The sequence below is a fragment of the Oncorhynchus mykiss genome, chromosome 4 (genome assembly GCF_057628025.1).
Source record: "Oncorhynchus mykiss isolate SJ-2025 chromosome 4, ASM5762802v1, whole genome shotgun sequence".
Lineage (NCBI taxonomy): Eukaryota > Metazoa > Chordata > Actinopteri > Salmoniformes > Salmonidae > Oncorhynchus > Oncorhynchus mykiss.
In genome coordinates this window covers 5,203,416-5,223,615 of record NC_143025.1, presented here as the reverse complement: position 1 = coordinate 5,223,615, position 20,200 = coordinate 5,203,416, and the positions used below count along the sequence as shown (strand labels likewise).

The window sequence follows — 20,200 nt, the reverse complement described above, 5'->3', positions numbered from 1 at the left end:
TGAAGTTGAGTGTTTTTTATTATTTCCCATCACCATAAATCATATTTAATCACTGAACAGTAGCAGACCTAACTTCATCTGTTCCTGACTCTGGATAGTGGATTAAAAAGACCATCAATCTCCAATGATATTAAAGTACTATTCTGAACATTACTGATATACTGAGTGGCAAGTCAAGATATCTGCTGGTTTTATTGTTTGGTCAACAGCACCACCTGCTGGACAGGTTTAATGTTGCTGGACTGAGCAGTATGGGAGGATGAAAGATGACACATTTAGGGCCGGTTTCCTGGACATCTACATTGAACATACTGTTTAGTCCAGGACTAGGATTCATCTGTGTCTGGGAAACCAGACCATATAGTTTAGTAGAAAGTAAGTGATACCAGCTTGTAGTGGGCTGACTAGTCCTGAATTGTCCTTTAGTTCCTGGACCATTTTCCATGCAGCTCCAGGTGACAGAGAACACATCAATTAGGACCGAGCCAACAAGCTGATCAATGATACTGAGGAGAATTACATAGAGACAGAGAACCAACTGAGAAAACATATCAATGGTTCTGAATGACAACCAATATACATCAACACCAGACATCATGATTCATGGAAATGTACAAGATTAAAACATTGTATTGAATTTTAATTAATAACAAATCAGTTTACAGTTTAACCAGCTCAGCTATAGACTACACCAGCATGACTAGTATCTATGTGGACCCTACTACAGTTTAACCAGCTCAGCTATAGACTACACCAGCATGACTAGTATCTATGTGGACCCTACTACAGTTTAACCAGCTCAGCTATAGACTACACCAGCATGACTAGTATCTATGTGGACCCTACTACAGTTTAACCAGCTCAGCTATAGACTACACCAGCATGACTAGTATCTATGTGGACCCTACTACAGTTTAACCAGCTCAGCTATAGACTACACCAGCATGACTAGTATCTATGTGGACCCTACTACAGTTTAACCAGCTCAGCTATAGACTACACCAGCATGACTAGTATCTATGTGGACCCTACTACAGTTTAACCAGCTCAGCTATAGACTACACCAGCATGACTAGTATCTATGTGGACCCTACTACAGTTTAACCAGCTCAGCTATAGACTACACCAGCATGACTAGTATCTATGTGGACCCTACTACAGTTTAACCAGCTCAGCTATAGACTACACCAGCATGACTAGTATCTATGTGGACCCTACTACAGTTTAACCAGCTCAGCTATAGACTACACCAGCATGACTAGTATCTATGTGGACCCTACTACAGTTTAACCAGCTCAGCTATAGACTACACCAGCATGACTAGTATCTATGTGGACCCTACTACAGTTTAACCAGCTCAGCTATAGACTACACCAGTATGACTAGTATCTATGTGGACCCTACTACAGTTTAACCAGCTCAGCTATAGACTACACCAGCATGACTAGTATCTATGTGGACCCTACTACAGTTTAACCAGCTCAGCTATAGACTACACCAGCATGACTAGTATCTATGTGGACCCTACTACAGTTTAACCAGCTCAGCTATAGACTACACCAGCATGACTAGTATCTATGTGGACCCTACTACAGTTTAACCAGCTCAGCTATAGACTACACCAGCATGACTAGTATCTATGTGGACCCTACTACAGTTTAACCAGCTCAGCTATAGACTACACCAGCATGACTAGTATCTATGTGGACCCTACTACAGTTTAACCAGCTCAGCTATAGACTACACCAGCATGACTAGTATCTATGTGGACCCTACTACAGTTTAACCAGCTCAGCTATAGACTACACCAGCATGACTAGTATCTATGTGGACCCTACTACAGTTTAACCAGCTCAGCTATAGACTACACCAGCATGACTAGTATCTATGTGGACCCTACTACAGTTTAACCAGCTCAGCTATAGACTACACCAGCATGACTAGTATCTATGTGGACCCTACTACAGTTTAACCAGCTTAGCAGTACCATCGAAAATAGAATTGAAACAAAACCCAGGATAGAGGGGCTGAGTGAATGTGGTCTGGACTCTGTGGAGGAGGGTCATTGTGTCAGAGACACTGTAGAAGGACAGAGTACCTGCCTTGTGATCCAGGTACACTCCTACTCTGGAGGACTGAGGGCCTGATACTTTAGTCTCAACATTATTGTGTCTGAAACAATAACCACCTCTAGAGCACTGGAAACTCCAGGACTTGTTGTTTCCAAATGCACCATCATTACCTCTCTCTGTTCTGCTGATGTCTTTATATGAGACTGCTGTAACAACATAACCACTCCTCTCCACCTCCCAGTAACAGCGTCCAGACAGACCCTCTCTACACAGAACCTGCCAGTAGTTGGTGAATCTGTCTGGATGGACAGGATATGGTTGGACTTGGCCTGTATTGGTCACCTTTCTGTTCCCTTTAGACAGAGAGAGGCGTGTGTGTGCTGTGTTTGGGTCCAGTGTGAGCTGACAGGAATCTGGGAGAAGAGCAGAGACCAATGAGGGGAGTCAGAACAATAAGTTAAGTCAGATACTGTATCTACCCTGTCTTTGATTAGAGCACAGCAGAGATCAAATCAGAGAAATATGAGGAGTCAGATAGATACCCAGTCTTTGATTAGATCTACTATTGCTATATATTTCTAGAGGGATTGTTAGGAGTGTCAGTAAAAAGAGACTGTTAGTTACTTCACAATGAAGAGACTCACATTGTAACAACTGTTCTCTGGTCTTGGGCTCTGGAGGCAGTACAACATCCACTATATTCACTACAGACACACAAACACATTGACAGAGAGAGGGAATGTTATCATCAGACCATATTCCACATGTATATGACTAGTAGGGAACTTTCAATGGTCTAAAGTTGATGTTCTTATTGTTTTCAACACACCTGTAGTGGAGATCTTGGTCCATTCTCCTTTAAGGAAGTCTTCTAGTTTCTCTCTCAGTTCAGACACAGTCTTACTCACATCTCCAAAGTACTGAAGAGGACGGACAACAATGCTGGGTAAGTCTGAAGATACACTGATACTGGAGAGAGACTGATAACTCTGGAGAGAGAGAGAGAGAGAGAGAGAGAGAGAGAGAGAGACTGATAACTCTGGAGAGAGAGAGAGAGAGAGAGAGAGAGACTGATAACTCTGGAGAGAGAGAGAGAGAGAGACTGATAACTGGAGATAGAGAGAGAGACTGATAACTCTGGAGAGAGAGAGACTGATAACTCTGGAGAGAGAGCGAGAGAGAGAGAGAGAGAGAGAGACTGATAACTCTGGAGAGAGAGAGAGGGACGGACAGAGAGAGAGAAGGACGGACAGAGAGAAAGAGGGACGGACAGAGAGAGAGAGGGACGGACAGAGAGAGAGAGAGGGACGGACAGAGAGAGAGAGAGGGACGGACAGAGAGAGAGAGAGGGACGGAAAGAGAGAGAGAGACGGACAGAGAGAGAGAGAGAGGGACGGACAGAAAGAGAGAGAGAGAGGGACGGACAGAGAGAGAGATAGACGGACAGAGAGAGAGAGAGAGAGGGACGGACAGAGAGAGAGAGAGAGAGGGACGGACAGAGAGAGAGAGAGAGAGGGACGGACAAAGAGAGAGAGAGAGGGACGGACAGAAGGAGAGAGAGAGGGACGGACAGAGAGAGAGAGGGACGGACAGAGAGAGAGAGGGACGGACAGAGAGAGAGAGGGACGGACAGAGAGAGAGAGGGACGGACAGAGAGAGAGAGGGACGGACAGAGAGAGAGAGGGACAGAGAGAGAGAGGGGCGGACAGAGAGAGACGGACAGAGAGAGAGGCGCGGACAGAAAGAGAGAGAAGGACGGACAGAGAGAGAGAAGGACGGACAGAGAGAGAGAGGGACGGACAGAGAGAGAGAGGGGCGGACAGAGAGAGAGAGGGGCGAACAGAGAGAGAGAGGGACGGACAGAGAGAGAGAGGGACGGACAGAGAGAGAGAGGGACGGACAGAGAGAGAGAGGGACGGACAGAGAGAGAGAGAGGGACGGACAGAGAGAGAGAGAGGGACGGACAGAGAGAGAGAGAGAGGGACGGACAGAGAGAGAGAGGGACAGACAGAGAGAGAGAGGGGCGGACAGAGAGAGAGAGGGGCGGACAGAGAGAGAGAGGGACAGAAAGAGAGAGGGACGGACAGAAAGAGAGAGGGACGGACAGAGAGAGAGAGAGAGGGACAGACAGAGAGAGAGAGGGACGGATAGAGAGAGAGAGGGGCGGACAGAGAGAGAGGGGCGGACAGAGAGAGAGGGGCGGACAGAGAGAGAGGGGCGGACAGAGAGAGAGGGGCGGACAGAGAGAGACAGGGACGGATAGAGAGAGAGAGGGGCGGACAGAGAGAGAGAGGGGCGGACAGAGAGAGAGAGGGACGGACAGAGAGAGAGAGGGACGGACAGAGAGAGAGAGGGACGGACAGAGAGAGAGAGGGACGGACAGAGAGAGAGGGACGGATAGAGAGAGAGAGGGGCGGACAGAGAGAGAGAGGGACGGACAGAGAGAGAGAGGGACGGACAGAGAGAGAGAGGGACGGACAGAGAGAGAGAGGGACGGACAGAGAGAGAGGGACGGACAGAGAGAGAGAGAGGGGGACGGACAGAGAGAGAGGGACGGATAGAGAGAGAGAGGGACGGATAGAGAGAGAGAGGGACGGACAGAGAGAGAGGGACGGACAGAGAGAGAGGGACGGATAGAGAGAGACGGACAGAGAGAGAGGGACGGAGAGAGAGAGAGGGACGGACAGAGAGAGAGGGGCGGACAGAGAGAGGGAGAGGGACGGACAGAGAGAGAGAGAGGGACGGACAGAGAGAGAGAGAAGGGCGGACAGAGAGATAGAGAGGGGCGGACAGAGAGAGAGAGGGGCGGACAGAGAGAGAGAGGGGCGGACAGAGAGAGAGAGGGGCGGACAGAGAGAGAGGGACGGACAGAGAGAGAGAGGGAAGGACAGAGAGAGAGGGGCAGACAGAAAGAGAGAGGGACGGACCGAGAGAGAGAGAGAGGGACAGACAGAGAGAGAGAGGGACGGATAGAGAGAGAGAGAGGGGCGGACAGAGAGAGAGGGGCGGACAGAGAGAGAGGGGCGGACAGAGAGAGACAGGGACGGATAGAGAGAGAGAGAGGGGCGGACAGAGAGAGAGGGGCGGACAGAGAGAGAGAGAGGGATGGATAGAGAGAGAGGGACGGACAGAGAGAGAGAGGGACGGACAGAGAGAGAGGGGGCGGACAGAGAGAGAGGGGGCGGACAGAGAGAGAGGGACGGATAGAGAGAGAGAGGGGCGGACAGAGAGAGAGAGGGACGGACAGAGAGAGAGAGGGACGGACAGAGAGAGAGAGGGACGGACAGAGAGAGAGGGACGGATAGAGAGAGAGAGGGACGGACAGAGAGAGAGAGAGGGGGACGGACAGAGAGAGAGGGACGGATAGAGAGAGAGAGGGACGGACAGAGAGAGAGGGACGGACAGAGAGAGAGGGACGGACAGAGAGAGAGGGACGGACAGAGAGAGAGAGGGACGGACAGAGAGAGAGGGACGGATAGAGAGAGAGAGGGACGGACAGAGAGAGAGGGGCGGACAGAGAGAGAGAGGGACAGAAAGAGAGAGGGGCGGACAGAGAGAGAGAGGGACGGACAGAGAGAGGGACGGATAGATAGATGGACGGACAGAGAGAGGGAGAGAGAGAAGGGGACGGACAGAGAGAGAGAGGGAGAGAGGGACAGAGAGAGAGGGAGGGACGGACAGAGAGAGAGAGAGGGACGGACAGAGAGAGAGAGAGCGAGAAGGGGATGGACAGAGAGAGAGAGGGAGAGAGGGACAGAGAGAGAGAGAGGGACGGACAGAGAGAGAGAGGGACGGACAGAGAGAGAGAGGGACAGAGAGAGAGAGGGGCGGACAGAGAGAGAGAGGGGCGGACAGAGAGAGAGAGGGACAGAAAGAGAGAGGGACGGACAGAGAGAGAGAGGGACAGACAGAGAGAGAGAGGGGCGGACAGAGAGAGAGAGGGGCGGACAGAGAGAGAGAGGGACAGAAAGAGAGAGGGACGGACAGAGAGAGAGGGGCAGACAGAAAGAGAGAGGGACGGACAGAGAGAGAGAGAGAGAGGGACGGATAGAGAGAGAGAGGGGCGGACAGAGAGAGAGGGGCGGACAGAGAGAGAGGGGCGGACAGAGAGAGACAGGGACGGATAGAGAGAGAGAGGGGCGGACAGAGAGAGAGAGGGACGGATAGAGAGAGAGAGGGACGGACAGAGAGAGAGAGGGACGGACAGAGAGAGAGAGGGACGGACAGAGAGAGAGAGGGACGGACAGAGAGAGAGAGGGACGGACAGAGAGAGAGGGACGGATAGAGAGAGAGAGGGGCGGACAGAGAGAGAGAGGGACGGGTAGAGAGAGAGAGGGACGGACAGAGAGAGAGAGGGACGGACAGAGAGAGAGGGACGGATAGAGAGAGAGAGGGACGGACAGAGAGAGAGAGAGGGGGACGGACAGAGAGAGAGGGACGGATAGAGAGCGAGAGGGACGGATAGAGAGAGAGAGGGACGGACAGAGAGAGAGGGACGGATAGAGAGAGACGGACAGAGAGAGAGGGACGGAGAGAGAGAGAGGGACGGACAGAGAGAGAGGGGCGGACAGAGAGAGAGAGGGGACGGACAGAGAGAGGGAGAGGGACGGACAGAGAGAGAGAGAGGGACGGACAGAGAGAGAGAGAAGGGCGGACAGAGAGATAGAGAGGGGCGGACAGAGAGAGAGAGGGGCGGACAGAGAGAGAGAGGGGCGGACAGAGAGAGAGGGACGGACAGAGAGAGAGAGGGAAGGACAGAGAGAGAGGGGGAAGGACAGAGAGAGAGGGGCAGACAGAGAGAGAGAGAGAGGGACAGACAGAGAGAGAGAGGGACGGATAGAGAGAGAGAGGGGCGGACAGAGAGAGAGGGGCGGACAGAGAGAGAGGGGCGGACAGAGAGAGAGGGGCGGACAGAGAGAGAGGGGCGGACAGAGAGAGACAGGGACGGATAGAGAGAGAGAGGGGCGGACAGAGAGAGAGGGGCGGACAGAGAGAGAGAGAGGGATGGATAGAGAGAGAGGGACGGACAGAGAGAGAGAGGGACGGACAGAGAGAGAGGGGGCGGACAGAGAGAGAGGGGGCGGACAGAGAGAGAGGGACGGATAGAGAGAGAGAGGGGCGGACAGAGAGAGAGAGGGACGGACAGAGAGAGAGAGGGACGGACAGAGAGAGAGAGGGACGGACAGAGAGAGAGGGGGCGGACAGAGAGAGAGGGGGCGGACAGAGAGAGAGGGACGGATAGAGAGAGAGAGGGGCGGACAGAGAGAGAGAGGGACGGACAGAGAGAGAGGGACGGATAGAGAGAGAGAGGGACGGACAGAGAGAGAGGGACGGACAGAGAGAGAGGGACGGACAGAGAGAGAGGGACGGACAGAGAGAGAGAGGGACGGACAGAGAGAGAGGGACGGATAGAGAGAGAGAGGGACGGACAGAGAGAGAGGGGCGGACAGAGAGAGAGAGGGACAGAAAGAGAGAGGGGCGGACAGAGAGAGAGAGGGACGGACAGAGAGAGGGACGGATAGATAGATGGACGGACAGAGAGAGGGAGAGAGAGAAGGGGACGGACAGAGAGAGAGAGGGAGAGAGGGACAGAGAGAGAGGGAGGGACGGACAGAGAGAGAGAGAGGGACGGACAGAGAGAGAGAGAGCGAGAAGGGGATGGACAGAGAGAGAGAGGGAGAGAGGGACAGAGAGAGAGAGAGGGACGGACAGAGAGAGAGAGGGACGGACAGAGAGAGAGAGGGACAGAGAGAGAGAGGGGCGGACAGAGAGAGAGAGGGGCGGACAGAGAGAGAGAGGGACAGAAAGAGAGAGGGACGGACAGAGAGAGAGAGGGACAGACAGAGAGAGAGAGGGGCGGACAGAGAGAGAGAGGGGCGGACAGAGAGAGAGAGGGACAGAAAGAGAGAGGGACGGACAGAGAGAGAGGGGCAGACAGAAAGAGAGAGGGACGGACAGAGAGAGAGAGAGAGAGGGACGGATAGAGAGAGAGAGGGGCGGACAGAGAGAGAGGGGCGGACAGAGAGAGAGGGGCGGACAGAGAGAGACAGGGACGGATAGAGAGAGAGAGGGGCGGACAGAGAGAGAGAGGGACGGATAGAGAGAGAGAGGGACGGACAGAGAGAGAGAGGGACGGACAGAGAGAGAGAGGGACGGACAGAGAGAGAGAGGGACGGACAGAGAGAGAGAGGGACGGACAGAGAGAGAGGGACGGATAGAGAGAGAGAGGGGCGGACAGAGAGAGAGAGGGACGGGTAGAGAGAGAGAGGGACGGACAGAGAGAGAGAGGGACGGACAGAGAGAGAGGGACGGATAGAGAGAGAGAGGGACGGACAGAGAGAGAGAGAGGGGGACGGACAGAGAGAGAGGGACGGATAGAGAGCGAGAGGGACGGATAGAGAGAGAGAGGGACGGACAGAGAGAGAGGGACGGATAGAGAGAGACGGACAGAGAGAGAGGGACGGAGAGAGAGAGAGGGACGGACAGAGAGAGAGGGGCGGACAGAGAGAGAGAGGGGACGGACAGAGAGAGGGAGAGGGACGGACAGAGAGAGAGAGAGGGACGGACAGAGAAAGAGAGAAGGGCGGACAGAGAGATAGAGAGGGGCGGACAGAGAGAGAGAGGGGCGGACAGAGAGAGAGAGGGGCGGACAGAGAGAGAGGGACGGACAGAGAGAGAGAGGGAAGGACAGAGAGAGAGGGGGAAGGACAGAGAGAGAGGGGCAGACAGAGAGAGAGAGAGAGGGACAGACAGAGAGAGAGAGGGACGGATAGAGAGAGAGAGGGGCGGACAGAGAGAGAGGGGCGGACAGAGAGAGAGGGGCGGACAGAGAGAGAGGGGCGGACAGAGAGAGAGGGGCGGACAGAGAGAGACAGGGACGGATAGAGAGAGAGAGGGGCGGACAGAGAGAGAGGGGCGGACAGAGAGAGAGAGAGGGATGGATAGAGAGAGAGGGACGGACAGAGAGAGAGAGGGACGGACAGAGAGAGAGGGGGCGGACAGAGAGAGAGGGGGCGGACAGAGAGAGAGGGACGGATAGAGAGAGAGAGGGGCGGACAGAGAGAGAGAGGGACGGACAGAGAGAGAGAGGGACGGACAGAGAGAGAGAGGGACGGACAGAGAGAGAGGGGGCGGACAGAGAGAGAGGGGGCGGACAGAGAGAGAGGGACGGATAGAGAGAGAGAGGGGCGGACAGAGAGAGAGAGGGACGGACAGAGAGAGAGAGGGACGGACAGAGAGAGAGAGGGACGGACAGAGAGAGAGAGGGACGGATAGAGAGAGAGAGGGACGGACAGAGAGAGAGAGAGGGGGACGGACAGAGAGAGAGGGACGGATAGAGAGAGAGAGGGACGGACAGAGAGAGAGAGGGACGGACAGAGAGAGAGGGACGGATAGAGAGAGAGGGACGGACAGAGAGAGAGAGGGACGGACAGAGAGAGAGGGACGGATAGAGAGAGAGAGGGACGGACAGAGAGAGAGGGGCGGACAGAGAGAGAGAGGGACAGAAAGAGAGAGGGGCGGACAGAGAGAGAGAGGGACGGACAGAGAGAGGGACGGATAGATAGAGGGACGGACAGAGAGAGGGAGAGAGACAGAGCTCTACTAGACCCGGCCCATCACAACGCAGCTCTACTAGACCCGGCCCATCACAACACAGCTCTACTAGACCTGTCCCATCACAACACAGCTCTACTAGACCCAGCCCATCACAACACAGCTCTGACCACTACTCCAGGGTCGGTCAGAACACTGCCCTTCAGGGAAGTAGACCACATGATGCAGTCCACACCATGTATCAATTAGATCGTCAGCCTACATATGCTGAGGTAACCTCTGGCAGAAGACCCCTAGAACAATCAGAGATAGGAGAGGTGCGCCAACTACTGCAACTAATATGCAGACTACTGAGCTAGACAGTCCCTTTAATTCACACACGGGCACGCACGCGCACACACACACACACAAACACACAGGGTTGCAGATTGCACATAACATAAGTACAATGCAATCTTATTCCATTCTTATTCATTTGTTTACAAATATTCCTAAATGTATTGACACCGGTATTATAATAATTATTATATGTAATGGTGTGTGTGTGTGTGTGTGTGTGTGTGTGCGCGTGTGTGTGTATGTATGTATGTATGTGTGTATATGTGTATGTGCATGTATGTGTGTATATATATATATGTATGTGTATGTGTATATATATGTATATATATATGTATGTATGTATGTGTGTGTGTGTATGTATGTATGTGTGTGTGTGTGTGTATGTGTGTGTGTGTGTGTGTGTATGTATGTATGTATGTATGTGTGTATATGTATGTGTATGTATATATGTATGTGTATGTATATATATATGTATATATATATGTATGTGTATGTATATATGTATGTATATGTGTATATATGTATGTATATATATGTATATGTGTATGTGTGTATGTATATATATGTATATATACATATTTTATTTTTTTTGTTTTTTTCGATGTACTTTACTCAAACCAGTGAATATCACTTATTATAAATGAGATCATTAACTATCATTAACTATCAGCTCTTGGAATATCCAGGGCCTATACTCTTCACATTTTGGTTATAAAACAACTAATCCAGAATTGATTAAAAACATCAAGGGACAGGACATCATAATCCTACTGGAAACATGGTGTCGTGGAGACATAGATACTCAGTGTCCCTCAGGCTATAGAGAAAGTTTACTACCATCAATCAAACATAAAAATGTTAAACGGGGCCGAGACTCAGGTGGAATCATCATTTGGCATAAGCAGGACTTAGCACTGAATGAAATGAAAAAAGGTACCACTCACATTTGGCTAAAACTTAACAAAGGTACAATCTATTGTGACAATGATGTATACATATGTGCAGCTTATGCTCCTCCTTCAGATTCATCATATTATGATGATCAGTTTTTTGACAATCTCCAGACAGAAATCATTACATTTCAGGCGCAGGGTAAAGTGCTTCTTTGTGGAGATTTCAATGCAAGAACAGGTTCTGAGCCTGACTACACTGATGCGGGAGGTAACCACCACATATTTGGACACCCCTCCTTGTACAGTAGCCCTATTATAAATAATAGAAACAGTCCTGACCAAATACTGAACAAAAATGGAAAAGAGTTAGTACATCTCTGTCGAGCCTTAGGCCTGTACATGCTTAATGGTAGAATCAGAGGGGACTCTTTAGGTCAGTTTACTTACTGCTCAGCTCTTGGGACAAGTGTAGTCGATTATGCCATCACTGACATTGACCCCTCCTCCATTAGTGCATTCACTGTCAGACCACAGACACCATTGTCAGATCACAGTCAGATCAACGTGTTTCTGAAGAAATTAACCGGCAATATTCATTCAAAAAAACAGCCCAATAAACTTTACAACATAAACCAATCGTTCAGATGGGCTCCAAACAGTGCAGAGGCATTCATTGAAACATTGAACTCAAATGAAATGATGAACTCTATACAGTTTTTCAATAACTCACAGTACCAAAACAATAAAGATGGTGTCAATTCAGCTACCCAAAACATCAACTGCATATTCCAAAAAGCAGCATCGAAAGCAAATTTGAGAAAACCAAAGCAATGCAACATCAGAAGCAAAAATCAAAATGTTTCTGACAAATGGTTTGATAATGAATGTAAAACAATTAGAAAACACCTAAGACAAATGTCAAACAAAAAACATAAGCAGCAAAACAACCCAGAGCTACGATATGAATACTTTGAAACTCTGAAACAGTATAAACAAACACTGAAATGCAAGAAATTGAATTATACCAACAAGACACTTGATGAAATTGAAAACGCAATTGACCAAAATCAGTTCTGGGACATGTGGAACAATTTAAGCACAACAAAGCCACAAGAATTAGCCATACAAGATGTAGGAATTTGGAAAACTTACTTTGATAATCTATACAAAAACATCCCACAAAAAGACTTAAACCAGAACCAATTAGAAATTAAAGAAAAATTGAACATCCTGGAATCAGTCATTAAAAACAACCAAAATCCATTAGATTACCCAATAACCCAACAAGAACTAAATGAAAAGCTAAAATCTATTAAATCAAAAAAGGCTTGTGGTGTAGACAACATCAGAAATGAAATGCTGAAAAACAGCACACCTGAGTTGCAAAATGCTGTGCTTAAATTGTTCAACATGGTTTTAACTTCTGGCTGCTTCCCTGATGTCTGGAACCAGGGGCTCATCTCCCCTATCCACAAAAGTGGAGACAAATCAGACCCCAATAATTACAGGGGAATTTGCGTCAACAGTAACTTGGGAAAGATTTTCTGTAGCATTTTGAATTCAAGAATTCAAACCTTTCTTCAAGAAAAAAATGTAATAAGTAAATGTCAAATTGGCTTTCTCCCTAACCATCGCACTACTGACCATATATACACCTTACACACACTAATTAATAAACACGTCCACCAAAAAAAAGAGGGCAAAATCTTTGCTTGCTTTATTGACTTTAAAAAAGCATTTGATTCGATTTGGCACGAAGGGCTATTCTACAAAATTCTACAAAGTGGGCTTGGTGGTAAGGTGTATGACTTAATAAAATGTATGTACACAGAAAATAAGTGTGCAATAAAAATCAAAAACCAAAGAACAGAATTTTTTTCACAATGTCGAGGTGTGAGACAAGGCTGCAATTTGAGTCCAAATCTTTTCAACATTTATATCAATGAATTAGCAGACATGTTGGACCAATCTCCAGCCCCAGGACTCACACTATTTGACACAGAGGTGAAATACCTGCTATATGCTGATGACTTGGTACTTCTATCACCAACCAAAGAAGGTCTTCAACAAAACATTAATATTCTGGAGCAATATTGCCATAATTGGGCCCTGGCAGTAAATTTCCAAAAAACTAAAATCATGATTTTCCAAAAAAAACCCAGATGTCAGAAACAAAAATGTAAATTCACCCTGAACAACACCTTAATTGAACACACAAAAAATTACACCTACCTTGGTCTGACCATATCTGCGTCGGGAAACTTTAATATGGCAGTGAAGGCACTCAAAGAAAAAGCCCGCAGAGCAATGTATGCAATAAAAATGAAATTATTCAAAATCAACATCCCAATTAGAATTTGGACTAAAATATTTGACAGTGTAATCCTACCAATAGCACTTTATGGAAGTGAGGTTTGGGGGCCACTCAATAAACTGGATTTTAAAATGTGGGACAAACATCCAATTGAAACCCTACATGCAGAATTCTGTCGGAAAATTCTACAAGTCCAGAGAAATACACCAACTAATGCATGTAGGGCAGAATTGGGCCGTTTTCCAGTAATAATGAAAATACAGAAAAGATCATTAAAATTTTGGCTACATCTAAATTCAAGTCCAAATTCGAGTCTGCAATTTAAAGCACTTCAAGCCCAAGAGCTGAGCCCAGAAACGAGCCCTCTCAGTCAGCTGGTGTTGGACCTCACCAATCAAGCTGACACCAGCACTGCTTCAAAAGAAAGAATTCCAATAAACAAAATCATGAACCAATCAAAGGAATCATACTTACAATACTGGAAAAACGAAACAAAATCCCAAAGCCGACTAAATTGCTATCTGACCCTAAACAGAGAATATGAATTGGCTGATTATCTCTACTCTGTCAGAGATACGAAGCAGAGACAGATCCTTACCAAGTACAGGCTGAGTGACCACCGATTGGCAATAGAAACCGGCAGACATAAAAAGACATGGCTACCCAAAGAAGAGCGTGTATGTGGTCACTGCATGACAGGGGAGGTAGAGACAGAGATGCACTTTCTCCTTTACTGTGATAAATATTCCTCACAAAGAGATTCATTATTCACAGAAATGACTACATATATTCCACATTTTTACAAATTGAACCCAGAGGAAAAACTAAGAATACTCATGGGCGAAGGAGCAATGGCTCCTCTTGCAGCCAAATATGTATTTTCCTGCCATAGCCTGAGGGACACTGAATAATAACATCTGCATAGTAAACAGTAACTTACTTATTATTACTATTATTGTTATTACTATAATTATTAATGTTTACTGTAGACTGTTACCATTTTATTGTTATTATTTTTGTATTTAATTTTGTATTATTATTTACTACCATTTTATATTATTATTTGCTATCATTTATAATTTTGTTACAATGTATATTGTATACATTGGTGCTTTGGCAATATTGACACAATGTTTTTCATGCCAATAAAGCAGCTTGAATTTGAATTTGAATTTGAGAAGGGGACGGACAGAGAGAGAGAGGGAGAGAGGGACAGAGAGAGAGGGAGGGACGGACAGAGAGAGAGAGAGGGACGGACAGAGAGAGAGAGAGCGAGAAGGGGATGGACAGAGAGAGAGAGGGAGAGAGGGACAGAGAGAGAGAGAGGGACGGACAGAGAGAGAGGGACGGATAGAGAGAGACGGACAGAGAGAGAGGGACGGAGAGAGAGAGAGGGACGGACAGAGAGAGAGGGGCGGACAGAGAGAGAGAGGGGACGGACAGAGAGAGGGAGAGGGACGGACAGAGAGAGAGAGAGGGACGGACAGAGAGAGAGAGAGTATGTATGTATGTGTGTGTGTGTGTATGTATGTGTGTGTGTGTGTGTGTATGTATGTATGTATGTATGTGTGTATATGTATGTGTATGTATATATGTATGTGTATATATATATGTATGTATATGTATATATATGTATATGTGTATATGTGTATGTATATATGTGTATATGTGTATATGTGTATGTATATATATGTATATATACATATTTTATTTTTTTTGTTTTTTTCGATGTACTTTACTCAAACCAGTGAATATCACTTATTATAAATGAGATCATTAACTATCAGCTCTTGGAATATCCAGGGCCTATACTCTTCACATTTTGGTTATAAAACAACTAATCCAGAATTGATTAAAAACATCAAGGGACAGGACATCATAATCCTACTGGAAACATGGTGTCGTGGAGACATAGATACTCAGTGTCCCTCAGGCTATAGAGAAAGTTTACTACCATCAATCAAACATAAAAATGTTAAACGGGGCCGAGACTCAGGTGGAATCATCATTTGGCATAAGCAGGACTTAGCACTGAATGAAATGAAAAAAGGTACCACTCACATTTGGCTAAAACTTAACAAAGGTACAATCTATTGTGACAATGATGTATACATATGTGCAGCTTATGCTCCTCCTTCAGATTCATCATATTATGATGATCAGTTTTTTGACAATCTCCAGACAGAAATCATTACATTTCAGGCGCAGGGTAAAGTGCTTCTTTGTGGAGATTTCAATGCAAGAACAGGTTCTGAGCCTGACTACACCGATGCGGGAGGTAACCACCACATATTTGGACACCCCTCCTTGTACAGTAGCCCTATTATAAATAATAGAAACAGTCCTGACCAAATACTGAACAAAAATGGAAAAGAGTTAGTACATCTCTGTCGAGCCTTAGGCCTGTACATGCTTAATGGTAGAATCAGAGGGGACTCTTTAGGTCAGTTTACTTACTGCTCAGCTCTTGGGACAAGTGTAGTCGATTATGCCATCACTGACATTGACCCCTCCTCCATTAGTGCATTCACTGTCAGACCACAGACACCATTGTCAGATCACAGTCAGATCAACGTGTTTCTGAAGAAATTAACCGGCAATATTCATTCAAAAAAACAGCCCAATAAACTTTACAACATAAACCAATCGTTCAGATGGGCTCCAAACAGTGCAGAGGCATTCATTGAAACATTGAACTCAAATGAAATGATGAACTCTATACAGTTTTTCAATAACTCACAGTACCAAAACAATAAAGATGGTGTCAATTCAGCTACCCAAAACATCAACTGCATATTCCAAAAAGCAGCATTGAAAGCAAATTTGAGAAAACCAAAGCAATGCAACATCAGAAGCAAAAATCAAAATGTTTCTGACAAATGGTTTGATAATGAATGTAAAACAATTAGAAAACACCTAAGACAAATGTCAAACAAAAAACATAAGCAGCAAAACAACCCAGAGCTACGATATGAATACTTTGAAACTCTGAAACAGTATAAACAAACACTGAAATGCAAGAAATTGAATTATACCAACAAGACACTTGATGAAATTGAAAACGCAATTGACCAAAATCAGTTCTGGGACATGTGGAACAATTTAAGCACATCAAAGCCACAAGAATTAGCCATACAAGATGTAGGAATTTGGAAAACTTACTTTGATAATCTATACAAAAACATCCCACAAAAAGACTTACAACAGAACCAATTAGAAATTATAGAAAAATTGAACATCCTTGAATCAGTCATTAAAAACAACCAAAATCCATTAGATTACCCAATAACCCAACAAGAACTAAATGAAAAGCTAAAATCTATTAAATCAAAAAAGGCTTGTGGTGTAGACAACATCAGAAATGAAATGCTGAAAAACAGCACACCTGAGTTGCAAAATGCTGTGCTTAAATTGTTCAACATGGTTTTAACTTCTGGCTGCTTCCCTGATGTCTGGAACCAGGGGCTCATCTCCCCTATCCACAAAAGTGGAGACAAATCAGACCCCAATAATTACAGGGGAATTTGCGTCAACAGTAACTTGGGAAAGATTTTCTGTAGCATTTTGAATTCAAGAATTCAAACCTTTCTTCAAGAAAAAAATGTAATAAGTAAATGTCAAATTGGCTTTCTCCCTAACCATCGCACTACTGACCATATATACACCTTACACACACTAATTAATAAACACGTCCACCAAAAAAAAGAGGGCAAAATCTTTGCTTGCTTTATTGACTTTAAAAAAGCATTTGATTCGATTTGGCATGAAGGGCTATTCTACAAAATTCTACAAAGTGGGCTTGGTGGTAAGGTGTATGACTTAATAAAATGTATGTACACAAAAAACAAGTGTGCAATAAAAATCAAAAACCAAAGAACAGAATTTTTTTCACAATGTCGAGGTGTGAGACAAGGCTGCAATTTGAGTCCAAATCTTTTCAACATTTATATCAATGAATTAGCAGACATGTTGGACCAATCTCCAGCCCCAGGACTCACACTATTTGACACAGAGGTGAAATACCTGCTATATGCTGATGACTTGGTACTTCTATCACCAACCAAAGAAGGTCTTCAACAAAACATTAATATTCTGGAGCAATATTGCCATAATTGGGCCCTGGCAGTAAATTTCCAAAAAACTAAAATCATGATTTTCCAAAAAAAACCCAGATGTCAGAAACACAAATGTAAATTCACCCTGAACAACACCTTAATTGAACACACAAAACATTACACCTACCTTGGTCTGACCATATCTGCATCGGGAAACTTTAATATGGCAGTGAAGGCACTCAAAGAAAAAGCCCGCAGAGCAATGTATGCAATAAAAATGAAATTATTCAAAATCAACATCCCAATTAGAATTTGGACTAAAATATTTGACAGTGTAATCCTACCAATAGCACTTTATGGAAGTGAGGTTTGGGGGCCACTCAATAAACTGGATTTTAAAATGTGGGACAAACATCCAATTGAAGCCCTACATGCAGAATTCTGTCGGAAAATTCTACAAGTCCAGAGAAATACACCAACTAATGCATGTAGGGCAGAATTGGGCCGTTTTCCAGTAATAATGAAAATACAGAAAAGATCATTAAAATTTTGGCTACATCTAAATTCAAGTCCAAATTCGAGTCTGCAATTTAAAGCACTTCAAGCCCAAGAGCTGAGCCCAGAAACGAGCCCTCTCAGTCAGATGGTGTTGGACCTCACCAACCAAGCTGACGCCAGCACTGCTTCAAAAGAAAGAATTCCAATAAGCAAAATCATGAACCAATCAAAGGAATCATATTTACAATACTGGAAAAACGAAACAAAATCCCAAAGCCGACTAAATTGCTATCTGACCCTAAACAGAGAATATGAATTGGCTGATTATCTCTACTCTGTCAGAGATACGAAGCAGAGACAGATCCTTACCAAGTACAGGCTAAGTGACCACCGATTGGCAATAGAAACCGGCAGACATAAAAAGACATGGCTACCCAAAGAGGAGCGTGTATGTGGTCACTGCATGACAGGGGAGGTAGAGACAGAGATGCACTTTCTCCTTTACTGTGATAAATATTCCTCACAAAGAGATTCATTATTCACAGAAATGACTACATATATTCCAAATTTTTACAAATTGAACCCAGAGGAAAAACTAAGAATACTCATGGGCGAAGGAGCAATGGCTCCTCTTGCAGCCAAATATGTATTTTCCTGCCATAGCCTGAGGGACACTGAATAATAACATCTGCATAGTAAACAGTAACTTACTTATTATTACTATTATTGTTATTACTATAATTATTAATGTTTACTGTAGACTGTTACCATTTTATTGTTATTATTTTAGTATTTAATTTTGTATTATTATTTACTACCATTTTATATTATTATTTGCTATCATTTATAATTTTGTTACAATGTATATTGTATACATTGTTGCTTTGGCAATATTGACACAATGTTTTTCATGCCAATAAAGCAGCTTGAATTTGAATTTGAATTTGAATTTGAGAGGGACGGACAGAGAGACAGAGAGAGAGAGAGAGAGAGAGAGAGGGACGGACAGAGAGAAAGAGGGACGGACAGAGAGAGAGAGGGACGGACAGAGAGAGAGAGGGACGGACAGAGAGAGAGAGAGGGACGGACAGAGAGAGAGGGGCGGACAGAGAGAGAGAGAGGGACGGACAGAGAGACAGAGAGAGAGAGAGAGAGAGATGGAAAGAGGGAGAGAGAGAGAGAGAGCAGCTGCTGAAAAATGAGCTCCTGTATATATTGAGATTTAAATGTTTTTTTAGAGTGAAGTACATCGAAAAAAATCAAAAGAAAACTGCAAGACTCAATAGAAGACAATACAAGCAACAAACCAAAAAGACAGGATTTCGAAAAAGTAACTATTTTTCATAAAATTATACAGTTATCTTAGCTAGCTGAATTGTTAGCTGAATTGTTTACATGTTGCTAAGCAGTTGCTAGGGACTCTCCTGGAAGAAGCTAGCTAGCTTACAAAGAATAACAAAAAAAATATCTAGTTAACAGAAGAAAGGAAGACAAAATAAGGACAAAATAAGGACAGAAGAAAAAAGAAAAGAAAAAAGGACAACAAAGTGAAACAGTCCTCTGAAGAAACAAGAGAGCATAATACAAGAAACAGCACTTCTATTGCAACATTGTAGCCAACATCACCAGCGTTGCTATGGAAATTGTTTACCCACCAGACATCCAAACAGAGAAAGCTAAGAAAAGTTTCAAAGGTTTGTTGATGGGACAGAACCATGAATGCCTGTTTGCAGATCTAACCAGTTACAAAACAAGAGCAAATTTAATTTTTAATACCAATCGAGGGAACATATGGAAAAAGGTTATTTGCAACCATTTCCCTTTCTCAAAAAAGAGGGGCATCAGCCAAGGATGTCAGATCAGCATTTTTGAAGAAGCTGACCAGAGCAACACATATCAAACAGTAAACTTATATAATAATGGAACTGTATTGATACAAGGCAATGATTCAAGCCTCCAGGCTTTTGAGAATAGGTTTGCTACCCTAAAAGAAGACGCTGACATCATCTCAGAAAATGAGGAAAAAGTCAAGGAGGGAGATGGAGAAAAGCAGACCCCAATGGTCTCTGTGACCCAGCAGGAAGCCCTCAACGTCCCTTTACCTACCTCACCTGCAGCAGACAGAGTCAAGGACATGACAATTTCAATAAGAACACCTGCTATGCAACGTTTCCACAACACCCTCTCCCTAGTCGAAGCAGAGGTCATAGAACTCAGAGAGAAGAAGCTTCAAGAGGAGGACACTGTCCAGAAACTCAAAGAAGAGATGAAACAGTTCAGGGAGGAGAGCAGAGCATCCATAGCTAAATTAGAAAGCAGAATGGACAAGCTGAGTCAGACAAATGATGACCTCAGAGACCATCTGAGCACAACTAGAAAGGAGCTCGAACAAAAAGAGAGGTACATTGACACCCTCAACCGGCAGAGAGTCATTGTGTCCTCTGCATCTAGAAAACATGTCCACCAGCTTGGTAC

At 45.5% G+C, this 20,200-nt stretch overlaps 1 protein-coding gene across 2 annotated transcripts in view; it reads right to left on the bottom strand.

The window, feature by feature from the left end:
- Nucleotides 1-20,200, bottom strand: part of LOC110515005 (E3 ubiquitin-protein ligase TRIM16) — a 38,093-nt gene continuing 17,893 nt past the window's right edge. The window contains exons 4-6 of one of the 2 annotated variants that reach the window (XM_090230858.1): nucleotides 2,902-3,061; nucleotides 2,717-2,776; nucleotides 1-2,485 (exon numbers count right to left, since the gene is read on the bottom strand). In XM_090230858.1, the coding sequence (XP_090086984.1) occupies nucleotides 1,962-2,485; nucleotides 2,717-2,776; nucleotides 2,902-3,061 (744 nt within the window). In that variant the 3' untranslated portion in view covers nucleotides 1-1,961. The remainder of the gene's footprint in view (nucleotides 2,486-2,716; nucleotides 2,777-2,901; nucleotides 3,062-20,200) is intronic. The other variant, XM_090230859.1, reaches the window with a different exon arrangement.